The sequence below is a fragment of the Silene latifolia genome, chromosome Y (genome assembly GCF_048544455.1).
Source record: "Silene latifolia isolate original U9 population chromosome Y, ASM4854445v1, whole genome shotgun sequence".
NCBI classification, from domain to species: Eukaryota; Viridiplantae; Streptophyta; class Magnoliopsida; order Caryophyllales; family Caryophyllaceae; genus Silene; species Silene latifolia.
In genome coordinates this window covers 172,618,216-172,632,826 of record NC_133538.1, presented here as the reverse complement: position 1 = coordinate 172,632,826, position 14,611 = coordinate 172,618,216, and the positions used below count along the sequence as shown (strand labels likewise).

The 14,611-nt window shown below is 37.4% G+C and overlaps 1 protein-coding gene across 1 annotated transcript; it reads right to left on the bottom strand.

Moving 5' to 3' along the window:
- Positions 1-1,587: 1,587 nt before the first annotated feature.
- LOC141629436 (uncharacterized) lies at positions 1,588-5,355 on the bottom strand. Its single transcript, XM_074442438.1, has 3 exons — positions 4,723-5,355; positions 3,918-4,590; positions 1,588-3,302 (listed from the first exon to the last, which is right to left on the bottom strand). The coding sequence occupies exons 1-3, from the start codon at positions 5,353-5,355 to the stop codon at positions 1,588-1,590; spliced, it is 3,021 nt and encodes a 1,006-aa protein (XP_074298539.1).
- Between the last annotated feature and the right edge of the window lie 9,256 nt (positions 5,356-14,611).

Sequence of the window (14,611 nt, the reverse complement as noted above, 5' to 3'; positions counted from 1 at the left end):
AGCATCCTTTGTTGTTGATTCAGATTTGCGAATAAGGTAGGGTTTTCCTACTTAGTTGATTGTGTAATTAATTTGAGAATGTTGTGATTGATTGATTGATTAATATGCTGGGTTGGATTGATACTGGTTGAGTAATATTGTGATTGGTATTGTTGTGATGGGACCATGTTCGGGAGATTGTTCCAACCCCATGTTCGCCTCTTGTGGCTCCCGTCTCAAGGGAGATGTGCAAATTAATGATCTGGGTGCGCTCGTTGCAATGAGCGGGGATTAGGTGGGAACGATTGCGGTCCCCCACTAGCGGTGAGGGTTACTTATTGCGATGGGTAATCTGGTAGGACTACACATTTAAGTGTGTAGTCGGTTGTTGATTAGTAATGGAGTTTGGAGAATGATATTGCAATTAGATTGGTTGTACTGTTTGTGTTTTGAATTCTTATCTTGAAAAAAAAATTGATTGACCCCATTGTTTTTTTCAAAACTGTGGTGATGCATTCGGGGATTATGAACAGTTGATTGAACAGGTATAGTTGTGGATAGCTTGCCGGTTGAATGGGGGTCGAGTCATCACCGATCGTTTATCTAGCTTCCACTGACAGTTTATACTTTAGTCTTTTGGTTGTTTTGCTGTAAACAGTTTTGGTAAACTTTCAGTTGTATTTTGATAAGCAGTTGTTATCTTTTCATAAACGTTATTGGATGGTCTATTTGATATACTTTATCTCGGGCAACCGAGATGGTTGCACCTTGATATGCTAGGGTGGTCTTGGTAAGGCACCTTGGTGTATAAGGGTGTTACAAAGTGGTATCAGAGCGACGGTTTTGGAACCTAAACCAATGAACAAAATAAACATAGGGTGTCTAACTAAAATGACCCCGGGTAGGAGTTTTTTAGAACTACCGCAAAGGCTTGGGAGACGTCCTAAGGCCGCAATTTGGCCCTTACAACTTTGAGCCGGTCACTACGGGGTGTCAAGGGGAGCCGTTGTATGTTTTGTGCATGTTTTTATAATAGTGTTGAATGGAATGGATGGTTATGTGAAATGGATGAATATGGAGAATAGATGAATTGATGTGTTATAGATGGCTTGAGCATGTTTGAGTGTTATTACCTGGCTTCAATTGATAGTAACATTATTATAAAGTTGTATACGTATATATATATATATATATATATATATATATATATATTGGTGCTAATGAGGGGATAAACCCCTTTAACTAATTATTCGCTATTACACGGAGGATAGCCACCCCAAATATGTCCTCCCGTAGGATAGGACGAAGCTCAACTAGAGGATCATCTAAATAGATAGGCGTGTTACTAGCATTCACACCCTTATTTGCTAACAAATCGGCAGCTCGATTTGCCTCTCGATACGTATGCTCCACTTTGACCATCCATGAGCTATCCCGAATCATTTATTGACACTTTTGGACTATGAATTTCAAATTATTGCTCAGCAACTGATTCCCTTTGACGATGTCGACACACGGAGAATTGTCCATGTGTACGAGAAGTCTTCTTAACCCCATATCTTTCGCCCATTTTAGACCGGTTTGAAGTTCTAAGAGCTCGGCCTTCATTTATGAGCATGACCCACAAGAGAAGTAGTTAGCATGTAGAAAATTACCCGTCTCATCTCTGAATATTCCACCTCCTCCAGCTGGACCCGTATTTCCCATCGAAGCTCCATCCGTATTAAGCATGACCCAAGTATGAGGCGGTGGCACCCAGCGAATAAAAACTTCAATGTTGGCTGGTCTTGGTTGAGGAATGAATAAATCATACCGATCAAAGGCTTTTTTACTCATTTCAAATTGGTGGGTAAGGAATTGTCGAGGCTCAGTTGGGTTCTTATTCTCGCGACCAAAGACCACATTATTGCGCCATCTCCAAATCCACCAACAAGTAATCGCAAACATCATAGGCCAATTCGCTTCATTAGTAGAGACGTCATTACTCGCACATCTTGTTAACCATTCGCTAAAGGGGGAGTTAAAAAAGTATATATTGGAGGAATCAATACCTATGAGATTCCAAATTTGTTTTGAAACGGGACAGGAGCGAAGAAGGTGCTCCGTTGTTTCTTCGTCTCCTTCACAACGTGGACAGCGGGGGTCATCCCCCATATTCCTAATTACCCTGTTAACATTCACCATAACCCTACCATGGGCCGCCAACCAGATAAACATACGTACTCTTTGCTGAACTGGTATACGCCAAATCGTCCTCCACATGATGGACTCAGGCTCGCTGGAAGTATCATGTCCTCGAAGAAATACCAACGCGGACTTTAGAGAAAATTTTCCCGAAGACGTTCCATTCCAGTATAGCGAATCTTCCATTTCAGGGTCCTCTGTTAGCGAAATTGAAGCAATTTTTTGAAGAATTTCTTGTGGTAAGAAATTAGCGAAGCAATCCCAATTCCAACCCGAACTTTCGCTCCACATTTCACTCACTGTATTTCCAAGGATTGCTTCCGGAATTCGAGCTAAGGCATGATCACTCGGGCAAATTCCGTCGACCCAAGCATGGTCCCAGAATAGGGTCCTTCTCCCGTTTCCCACAACCGTTGTCGTTCCCCTTACTATATTTCTTGCTGGTGACGAAATTCCAGCCCATACATTAGACATGCTCCTCTTAGCCTGGAAAATGTCAATGTCGCATCTATTATTACAATACTTGGCTCGTAAAACTCTTGACCAAAGGCTAGTCGGTTCCACTAACACTCTCCATCCTAGCTTAGTTAGAAAGGCGGCGTTTGATTGCCTAGCTGATGGTAGGCCGAGTCCCCCGAGTGACTTAGGCTTTTGTAAGTTTTCCCATGAGATTAAATGTATTAATTTCTTTAATTCATCAACTCCCCAAAGAAATCTTCTTGCTTTCCTGTCTATCGAGTCACAAACAGTCCTGCGAATTTTTGCCGTTTGCATACTATAATTTGCAATAGTCGTGAGAGTTGATTGAACGAGAGTAGTTCTTCCCGCACGCGAAAATATTTTGGTGGACCACCCTGCTAGCCTTCTATTAATTTTCTCCTCAAGATGGCTGAAAGTTTGACGGGTAACCCGTCCGTTGATTGTCGGCATACCTAGGTAGGTTCCTAAATCATCCGTTTCTTCAAACCCAAGGGCTGCACACACCTCCTCTATGCTTGTTTGCTCCGTGTTGTTAGAAAAGAAAACTCGGGATTTGGCATTACTAATCTTCTCTCCTGAGGCCATACAGAAATTATCGAGTACATGTTTCATGACCGCAGCCTGTTCTTCTGTAGCCTCGCCAAATAAGACCATATCGTCTGCAAAGAAAAGATTAGTAATTTGAGGACCATTTCTACAAATAATGATGGGCTTTCAGTTGTTGTTTCGGACCTCCTGATCAATGGCCTGCTGCAACTTTTCCAAACACATGACAAACAAATATGAAGATAACAGATCCCCTTGACGCACTCCCCTAGTTGGTGTGAATTGTTCTGTTGGCTCCCCGTTCTATAAAATTTGCATCCTTGCCGAGGTTACACATTCCATCACTACGTCAATAATTAACCTAGGAAAACCCATCTCACTCAATGTGTCGTAGATGAAGCTCCATCTAAGTTGATCGTATGCTTTCTCGAGATCAATTTTGATTGCCATTATACCCTTCGACCCTTTCTTCTTTCTCATAGAATGAATGACTTCTTGAAAAACCACTATGTTGTCAGTTATTTGTCTACCAGGCACAAAACCGCTCTGGGTTTCGGATATGAGTCAAGGTAGGACTTTTTTTATGCGATTAGCAAGCGCCTTCCTTATGATTTTATAGGCTACATTGCACAGACTTATGGGGCGAAATTGTGTAATGTATTCAGGAGCGTCAACCTTAGGTATTAAAACGGGATAAGTGTCGTTTAGGCCAGCCGGCATGCCCTTACCTTCCAGCGCTTTCAAGACCATCTCGCTAAGCGATTGCTCAATCAAGGGCCAATGTTTTTGGTAGAATAAATCTTGAAACCCATCTGGTCCTGGAGCCTTAAAGGAGCCCATGTTGCTAATTACCCTTTCAATTTCAGTTATACTATAAGGTCTAGTAAGCCATTCCCAATCTTCATTATTAAAATCTTGGAAGATGTCCCAAGGAATAGCATTATTGAACCCGGAATTATGCTCGTCAGTATAGAGAGTTTTGTAATACTCAACAACGATTTGTTTAACTCTGCTTGGATCATCTTGACATTGCTCTGAATCATCCTTTAGCGTTGAAATTTTATTTCTCCATCTCCGAACCAAGGTAGTGACATGGAAATATGAAGTATTACGATCGCCATCTTTAATAAATTTGAGCCTTGATTTTTGGTACCAAAGGATCTCTTCTTGTGCTAGAACTTCATCCAATTCTTTTCTTAGTTTAGCCTCTAACTTAATGTAATTTGTTCTTCTTGCTATTGAGAGCTCTTTTTGGTACCCTCCTATTCGAGCTATAAGTGATTTTTTGCGTTTGTATATGTTCCCGAAAATTTCAGAATTCCAGCTTTGTAATTTCTCTGATAATCCGTCTAATCTGACCGGGAATTCACCGCTTGATGGCCAATTTTGATCGACAAATTCCTTGAATTTTTCATGTGTCAACCAGCATGCTTGAAAGCGAAATGGTCTATCTACTGCTTTAATTGGAGCAAAGTCGTTTGGGGATATTAAGATAGGGCACTGATCAGATTAGAACGCCGGTAAGTGCCGAACCATTGCATCCTCGAATAAGGAACCCCAGTCACCATTACAGAGAGCCCTGTCTAATCTTGCGCTTTGCCTTATTTCAACCGAATTTCCCCTTGCCCAAGTATGAGCTGAGCCCAAGAAAGCTAGTTTGATAAGCTCACAGTTTTCTATCCAATTGATAAAAATGGCACATCGTCTTGCCATGTTGTAATCTCCACCGTGTCGTTCACTTAAAGATCTTGTCTCGTTAAAATCTCTTGTTAATAACCAAGGTCTATTATTCGCCCTGGCAAATTCTTCTAATTCTGACCATAAGACGCGCCTATTTGTTGGGTCTGGGCTAGCGTACACAGCAGAGAAGAACCAAGGGAGCTCCCCCTGTCTTGCAACTTCGAGGGTGATGTACTGTTGGTGGTGAGTAACCGGAGTGACATACACGACCTCCAAATTCCAATAGACCCACATTCCTCCACTAAAACCTATCGCACTCACTCTCGACTGTCCTTTGTAAACCAAAATATCTTCTAGTTTAGTAGCATGATCGTCCCCCATGTGAGTTTCGACGAGAGCTAGCACCGTCGGTTTATAGGTTCGAACTACTTCCTTAATTGCACTGATCTTGCGATTATTTCCTGGTCCTTGTACATTCCATACCATAAAAGTGATATGGGGAAGGTTGGGACACAAATTTGGTATTCTTGTATTCATAAAATCCGGTAAATAAGGTAAAGATGATAGATAAGCTCTACTTACGAGTTTGAGTAAATTATCAACACTCCATGGTATCGATAATTCCATTGTTAGACTCGAAGGACTGTCCTTCACTTGTTCGATTCTGACATCCATCAATGGGCATTCTGCCACCATTATTCCCAAGTACGGTGCCGCCATCTCCGGCCATGTCGAAATCTTCACCTTCTGTGTGGGGGGAATGACTTCTATCTGGGGGTTTTGTGGGAGGCATCGTGGTTGTGGAAGTGGTCGATCTAGGTATGAGAAGTATGGGTGCGGGTTCATCTCTGATACTCAATTCGTTGTTTGACTGGGGTTGGTTTGGAATAATTGATTGATCGTAAAGGGAATTAGGAGATACGTTATTGTTATTAGATTTTGAGGGAGTGGAAATATTTGTAATATCTCTTAGAATTGTATTTTGGGTAGGAGAATTAGAAGATAGAATAGGAATATTAGATATGATATTTTTATTTGGGGCAATATTGCTGGATTGATCTTTTGGATTTTTTTTGATAAATTGTTGAGTAGATTTATATAAATTATGGCTAGAAAGAAGTCTATTGGTTTGCTTATTCAAAGTATTGATTCTTTGCCTAATAATGGGATTTTTTTCCATATTTCGGGGGATTGCGCTAGCCTGAAACACGGGATTGTTCGAGACTGTGAGTGGATTTTGTACCAAATTCGTATCCTCTTGATTATTCTCTAGAACTCCAAATCTTGACCCAGAGGAGTTAGACGGTTTGCCGGAATTAAGATTTTCCTTACCCTGAACTGGTGGTTGCTTCCCCGAGCTAATAGGGGGTTTTCGTCTTGGTGGTTTCTTGACAACCATCCAATCTCCGAAATTGTCTTTCTCTTCTGGACGTAATCCTGCTTCTAGAGAATTTTTATGTCGATGTGTAGGATTGACTTCTCGCTGCCCTTCTTGCTCATTAACTTCCATGGTGGATTGATTTCCCTTTTCTTTCCCACAATCGTCCATTGTGTGCCCTAGTTTATCGCATTTGAAACGGATCATCCGCAAACCTTCATATTGGATACCATATACTTTACCATAAAGACGGAACTTAGAGAGTAGAGGCTTTGAAATGTCAACCTCGATAATCAGCCTAGTGAATTGCCCTCTTTGCGCGGTTGCTGTATTATTATCAATACGAATAACATCTCCAATCTTAGACCCTATCTTCTTCAGGAATTTTGCATTAAAATATTCTACTGGTAGATTAGGAATTCTCACCCACGCGGTTAACTTAGTGATAGTATCCTCCGATGGGACGAAATTTGGTACCCATTTCCGAATGGTAAGGTAGTGATCGTCGATCATCTAAGGCCCTTGCGTTATAACAAAATCATAATCCTGTTTAGACGAGAACCTGGCCACATAATATGACCCTGTGAGATCAGTTAGGGTGAGTTTCCTTTAATCGACCATTTCGCTTGAAGTTTCCGCATTAACGAGAGATAGCCGATTTTTTTATCAAACATTTTGATGATGATGGCATGTCGCCATGGTTTTCGAATGATAGCTTTTTCCATTTTAGTGACACATATCTTAGGGCATAACTCGTCCTCTTCCTGATCCCCATCATCGATATCAGAGTCAGATTCAAGATCTATCTTGTCAAGAGACAAATCATTCATTGAATCCGAAGCATCATTAAAGCCCTGCACCATCGATTTGTACGACTGATGACCTGTATTTGCTCCGTTGACATGGGTGAACTTTGGTTGGGAAGTTTCAGTGTGATTGTGACTGTTTGAGTTCAGGGCATTGAAAGAGTCAATATGCATGGTTTTCCTTTTAGCGTTTTTGTGAGTTGGAGGGCTTGATGGAGTAATAATCTCAGGGATAATGGGATGGTGGACGGGAGGGTTTGGAATGATGACGGTGTTGGGTGTTGTGGTCTCCGACGGGAGACCAGTAGAAGGTTCAAGCATTCAAAAAGAAAAGGGAGGTTTTATCTCTCTTATTATATATATATATATATATATATATATATATATATATATATATATATATATATATATATATATATATATATATATATATAGGCAAGATCCAGTGAGTCCACCTATATATTTGAGTCCATGAGTCCATAAAACAATATCACGCACTATACAAAACAATATCACGAATTTTATTTTTTTCAAATTTTTTCTTTCGAATATTTTTTTTTTCAATTTTTTTTTCCGAAAAAGTTTTTTTTTTTCTTTTTTTTTTTTTTAAGCTGTGATATTGTTTAGTATAACGTGTGATATTGTATTACAAAATAATATTACGATTTTTTTTTCAAATTTTTTTTTTCGAAAAAGTTTTTTTTTTTTTTTAAAAAAAAAAAATTTAATGTATGCTGTGATATTGTTTAGTATAACGTGTGATATTGTATTACAAAACACTATCACGAATTTTTTTTAATTTTTTTTTCAAAAACTTTTTTTTCGATTGTGATATTGTTTAGTATAATGTGAAATCGTAAGTGTGATATTGTGTAGTATAACGTGTGATATTGTATCATGGACTCACGGACTCAAAAAGATAGGGTGGACTCATGTGATCCTAATTCTATATATATATATATATATATATATATATATATATATATATATATATATATATATATATATATATATATATATATATATAGAGAGAGAGAGAGAGAGAGAGAGAGAGAGAGAGAGTTAGGTTCTTGTGAGTTTTGTTTCTTATGGTGAGTCGTGAGTTTGTGCTTTGAAATCTCAGCCACTAGATTATATTAGAGATGAATGGTCAAGATCTAATCTTACTTGTCATATAAAACCACTGTCATTTACTTATTTTCTCTTTTTTCTTTTTACTTTAATTTTTTTATCTTTTTTTTTACTTCATGTTATTATGCTGTTATTGTGCTTTTTTTTACGACTTTGATTTTTTTTTTCACTTTTTTTTACTTTAATTTTTTTTCTTGTTTTTTTACCTCGTGTTATTATGCTGTTATTGTGCTTTTTTTTTGCTTTGATTTTTTTTACGACTTTGATTTTTTTTTTCTTTTTTTTTCCCACGTGTTATTGACTATTGTGCTGTTATTCTGCTATTATTGTTATTCTGGTGTTATTATGATGTTATTCAGGTGTCACTTTGATTTTTTTTACTACTTTTGATTTTTTTACTTTTTCCTACCACTGTTATTGTGCTGTTATTCTGGTGTTATTGTGATGTTATTCCGGTGTCACTTTGATTTTTTTTACTACTTTTGATTTTTTTACCACGTGTTATTGTGCTGTTATTCTGGTGTTATTGTGATGTTATTCCGGTGTCACTTTGATTTTTTTACTACTTTGATTTTCTTTACTTTTTTTCCCTGTGTTATTGTGCTGTTATTGTAGTATTATTGTGGTGTTACTTTTTTTTACATCAGTGTTATTGCATTGTTACTCCTGTGTTATTCTAGTGTTATTGTGGTGTTACTCCGGTGTTATTGTGTTGTTACTCCGTGTTATTCTGGTGTTATTGTATAAAAAGCTCCTATTGTTATTCCGTGTTACTCATATTCTAATGTTACCTTATAGACCCGTTTTAAGGTGTTAAAAGGGGTCAAATACACACCACTTGCATAAGAGGAGTCTTTTTGCTAATAAGTTGGCATTTTATTTTTGTATTATCTATAAAAGTAATAGTTATTTGACCGTCATAAACTTAAGACGAATAACATCCGTCTTAAATGAAAATTTATGTTCCGTATTACTCATATGTTATTCTAATTATACCTAGTCGTGATCCAAATAACTTACGGAATAGCTCGTTTAGATCACATTATTCTAGTTAAATGATTCAATGTGCAGCTTTAAATGGTGCAGCAATAGTTAAAATTGTTTAAATGTGCAACAACTAGATTCATTTGTTTGTTATTGATTGCATTTGCAACGAAATTATTATCCTTAAAAAAATTGTCTCAAACAAATTGTCTGAGTTAGCTTGTTTCATTCTTCCTCATCACTCACCCAAACTTCATCATCATCAATCCTACCTCCAATTTTTTCCACCCTTCGATGCCTTCATAAAAATCATCTTGATCAAGACGGTTAATTGAAATACTGTACTATATAGCACTTTGTGGGAAATGTAGTGGTCCATTCTTAGTGAAACACTCACTCTATTGCTCGTTTTTTTGTTCTATATCACTTTCTTTTATCCTGCTACTCATTTTATTACTCCATTTTCTCTACTAATTTCACATTAACTCCGCAAGGCCATGGCTGATTCAAAGCGAAAAAATTGCAACTAGAAATTCAACTTCAATTTAATTAGTTCAATTGATTGCAAAAAAAAAATAATTAGTTCAATTGATTGATGTATTAAATCGAAAAATACCAGAAAAAACGGCAGAGAAAAGATCGACGAAGGCAACGAACGATGTGAAGTAGACTACATTTTCTCTATATTGAAAGTGAATCATAAAAGAGGAGAGAGAAATTTGAATAGGATGTGATAGGTTGTTGATACAGCGAGAGTGTCCTGAAAGGACCATATTCTTATTTTTATTTTGAGAGTCATCTTAGCCGTTGATTTTCCTTTATGCAACGGCTGAGATTTGTGAACACACAAACCCACAACTCACCGTAAGAACCAAACTCATGAGATTACGGCTCTATATATATATATATATATATATATATATATATATATATATATATATATATATATATATATATATATATATATATATATATAGAGAGAGAGAGAGAGAGAGAGAGAGAGAGTCAAGATCCGGTGAGAACGAACACTCGGTAAGAACGGTGAGAACGAACTAGATACATTAGAAAATATATGTTACACTATTTTTTTTGTTTTTTTTTTTACCAATTCTTAGATACGCTTTAGACACTCGTAGATACACTTTTTTCATGAATTCTAGATACACTTTATAACAATCTAGATACATTTTTTTCCAATTTTTTTTACAGCTACTAGATACATTAAATACATGTCAGATACGCTCTTTTTTTTTTTTTACCAAATCTCAGATACACTTTAGACACTCGTAGATACACTTTTTTTCATGAATTCTAGATACACTTTATAACAATCGAGATACATTTTTTCCAATTTTTTTCCAGCTACTAGATACATTAAAATACATGTCGGATATGCTTTTTTTTTCCGTAAATCGAGACACACTTTACACTATTATAGGTACGCTATTTACATAAATTCTAGATACATTTTATGACAATGTAGATACAATTTTTTTCCATACTAGTTACACTTTTCTCATAAATTCTAGATACGTTTTATACTGATGTAGATGCATTTTTTCCCACTCTTACTCACATATCAGATATTATAATTATACCCAAAATTTATTAATAGGTAAACAAAATTTATCAACACATCACTAGGAACACACCTACGACCACCAGAATAGAGCTAAATGAGATCGTATACTATAATGGTGGTAGTGGCCACCACTGATGCCGGCGGCTAACACCACCACCACAAAAAACGTATTGGTAGGCACGAAAATTTTTCCTCCATTGGAGCACCATCGACGCTCCATTTCTGCTCTCTGACCCGCACTTGTTTATCTCCCTTGAAGGTCGTCTTCGAAACACGACCAACACAGCCACATTACCCATCAAGCAACCACCATTATTAACAACCCCCAACACCGTAAACCACCACTTACCGCTGCCATTAGGAATCGAACGGACCCAACAACTACTTATGCCAGACGTCGCCGGCGCATAACTGGCTATCCGGCCAGATGACGGTGTAACTCCGGCCAGAAAACATTCTTAATTCAACAAAGTACAGCAGTATAGACACCGGTCTGAGTTTAATATCAACGAGTTTCAAACTGAGTCATTAATCTTACACTTGAAAAACAAAGTTCAATAATTTGTGAATAGACATAACTGGAAACAGATTAAATTACGAAGCTCTAAACTACATTTAGTTCCACGGTACTAATCCATGCATGAAATTTAAAAGTATTTAAAAGTCTAATCACCACAATCCATCAAATTAATGTTTATTAGACTTAACAAAGCCAGAAGTAGTGACTAATGACACAGAATAGAATCACAAAGTAGTTATTCCATTCAATTAGTTCGAAAAAACACTCACTTGAAGCCCTGGTAAGTATTGACATAACTGCATTTATGAACGATCAATTTCTTTAAGACACCTCCATTTTAATAAGTTGTTTACATTTTTAAAGTATGTGATGATACTTGGAGAATTTTAAACCACCTATTGAAATGGAGGCCATAATAAACAGACATACTCAAAAAGCAATTCCATTTAATCGAGATCTGGTTGACCTCTCCTACGCCAGAGATTACGCCAGAAAATTGAGATCCAGAGCTCGAAAATTGACGGTTCTAAATGTTGAATGGATTCCAAGCAGTTGAGCCGACATCAGGGAAGTTCGTGACGAAGATTTGAGATTTTGGAGATGCACGATGGTGGTTAATGCCGGCAACTGTCAGGTACACGTGCCTGGTGATTGCAGCGTCGAGGTTTGTAGTATCGAGTGTCAGGAGAAGGCTTAGAGAAGTTGATTCATCGCCGGAGTTATTGCGATCGTCGCCGGAGTTGTTGCAATCGTCGCCGGAGACGACGACAGGATGGTAGGTGGTGATTGGGGGATTTGGATTTGAGGAAATATGTGATTGGGAGAGGATGATAGATAAGTTTGGCTGTGAGAAACTAAGGACGCGCGTGAGTTTTAATATAAAGGTCGTTCTCACTGAGTGTTCGTTCTCACCGGATCATATATATATATATATATAAATATATATATATATATATATATATATATATATATATATATATAGAGAGAGAGAGAGAGAGAGAGAGAGAGAGGGAGGTAGGGAGAGAGAGAGAGAGAGAGAGAGAATTAAGATCAAATGAGTCCACCTTCCTTAAGTGAGTCAATGAGTCCTAATCTTAGTCATTAGATTATAACAAAATCAATGGCTAATATTAATTCTGAAACTAAAACCCCATATAAAACCCCAACAAACCCTAATTTCATTCATTCACTAACTTCTCCCTCCCTCCCACTTCTCTCACTAAATCTCTAAAAAATCCCTCTTCCCTCTTCTTTCTCCTCCCACCCCGTCGCCACCGCCTATCCTCCCGACGCCGCCACCACCGCCCCTCCTCCTGACGCCGCCACCACCTTTTCTCTTCTCCCGCCTGTCTTATGCCTCCCTCGGCCATCACCCGAGGCCGCCTTCCACCTCTCCTCTTGTGCCTCCCTCGGCACCACCCGCCGCTGCCACGCCGCCTCTATACTTTTTTTTTCTGTTTTTTTTTGTTTTTGTTTTTTATATCTGAAAAAGTTGTTGTTGATGGTTGGAGATGCGGTGGATAATGGTGTTCTCGCTGCCTGCAACGCCGCCTCTCTCCCTCCCCTTTCTTTTTTTTTTCAGGTTTGATTGGTGGTTGTCGTGGGTAATGTGGGAGTGTTGGTGGCGGTTGTGGCTGCCGCACCTCTCCCTTCTCTGTTCTCCTTTTTTTTTTCTTTTTCAGATCTACGGTTGGTGGTTTTTGTGGGGCTCTGGTGGGTTATGTGGGGGTGTTGGTGGCGTTTGTGGCTGCCGCCTCTCTACTTTCTCTGTCTTTTTTTTTCTTTTCTTTTTCAGATCTATGGTGGTTATTGTTGGTGGTGGCGGATCTTTTGTGGGGATAATGGTGGTGATGATGTCGTTGCTTCTATTTTTTTGTTTTTTTTTTCTGATGGATTTTTTTTTTCCAGATTGGTGGTACGTGGTGGCGGCGGTTGTAGCGGGACGTCATGGTGGTTGGTGAAGGTAGTGGTGGTTGTGGGTGGTTATTAATATAAAGTTTCAGCGGCATGGGTTAAAGTTACAACGCATATGGACTAAAGTTACGCTTATATGGACTAAAGTTACGCTCTGATATGGACTAATTATACTTGTCAAGGACTTAAATTACATAAATTCGAATTAGTAAAAAGTTATAATCCTAAAAAAAATAAAGTTTCAGAAATAATGACTAAAGTTACAATCGTAAATCATTAAAGTTACATTCATAAAATTACAATATTTGCATCGAATTTATAAATCAGTAAAGTTAAATAAATTCAAATTTTTATATTAAAAATTGTTTAAATATTAGGAATTTTTTTTAAAAATTAAAGTGTTAATTTTTAGCATTAAAGTTTCACTCGTAAAACATTAAAGTTTTATTTATAAATCTTTAAAATTAAATAAATTCAAATTTTAATATAAGAAATTGGCTAAAAAAAATAAAGTTTTAATTTTTAGCATTAAAGTTTCACTCGTAAAACATTAAAGTTCAATTTATAACTCAGTAAAATTAAATAAATTCAAATTTTTATATTAAAAATTGTCTAAAAAATTAAAATTTTAATTTTTAGCATTAAAATTTCACTTATAAAACGCTAAAGTTACACTCAAAAATCAATTTTATATATTTAAAATAAAATTTTATAACATAAATTTAAATTTTTATTTATAAAATAACCTTTAATATTAAAGTTATAATTGTAAAGAATTAAACCAGACCTGGTGAATGTTTGGGTGAGGTTCTATAATCTGGAACTCAAATTTTGGGGGAAAGCGTTACCTAAGATTGCTGGGCTGGTTGGGAAAGCTGTAAGGTGTGACAAAGCTACAGATAATAGGGAATTCCTGGAATATGCTAGGTTTATGGTTGATGTCAAAGTTGGAGACCTTCTACCTTCTGTTGTGGAGTTTATTGATGAGAAAGATCAGGTCCATAAACAGGAGGTGTATTATGAATGGAAGCCATTGGTTTGTAGCTTGTGTAAGGGGATTGGACATGATGATGAGATGTGCAAAAAGAGGAAGGTGGAGAAGAAGAAAGTTACTGTGAAAGCTTGGAGACCCAAAATTCAGCAGACTAAAGTACCTCAGCAAGGGCACAGGAGTCCAGTGATCAAGGATGTGTCAATGCAAGAGGAGCCTTCCCTGATTGCTCCTAATGTCATTGTTACTCCTATGCCTTTTCAAGGTGCTTCTCTGAGTGCTAAGGCACCTACTAGGCTCATCCACAGACTATCTAGGTTGGGTGCTGACATATTGCATGGAGGTCCTTCTTTTATGGAAGCTCTTCAATTCTCACTCAAAAAGTATGTGCTAAATAGCATTGGGAAGGGGAAATCACCACATATTAGTGAACATG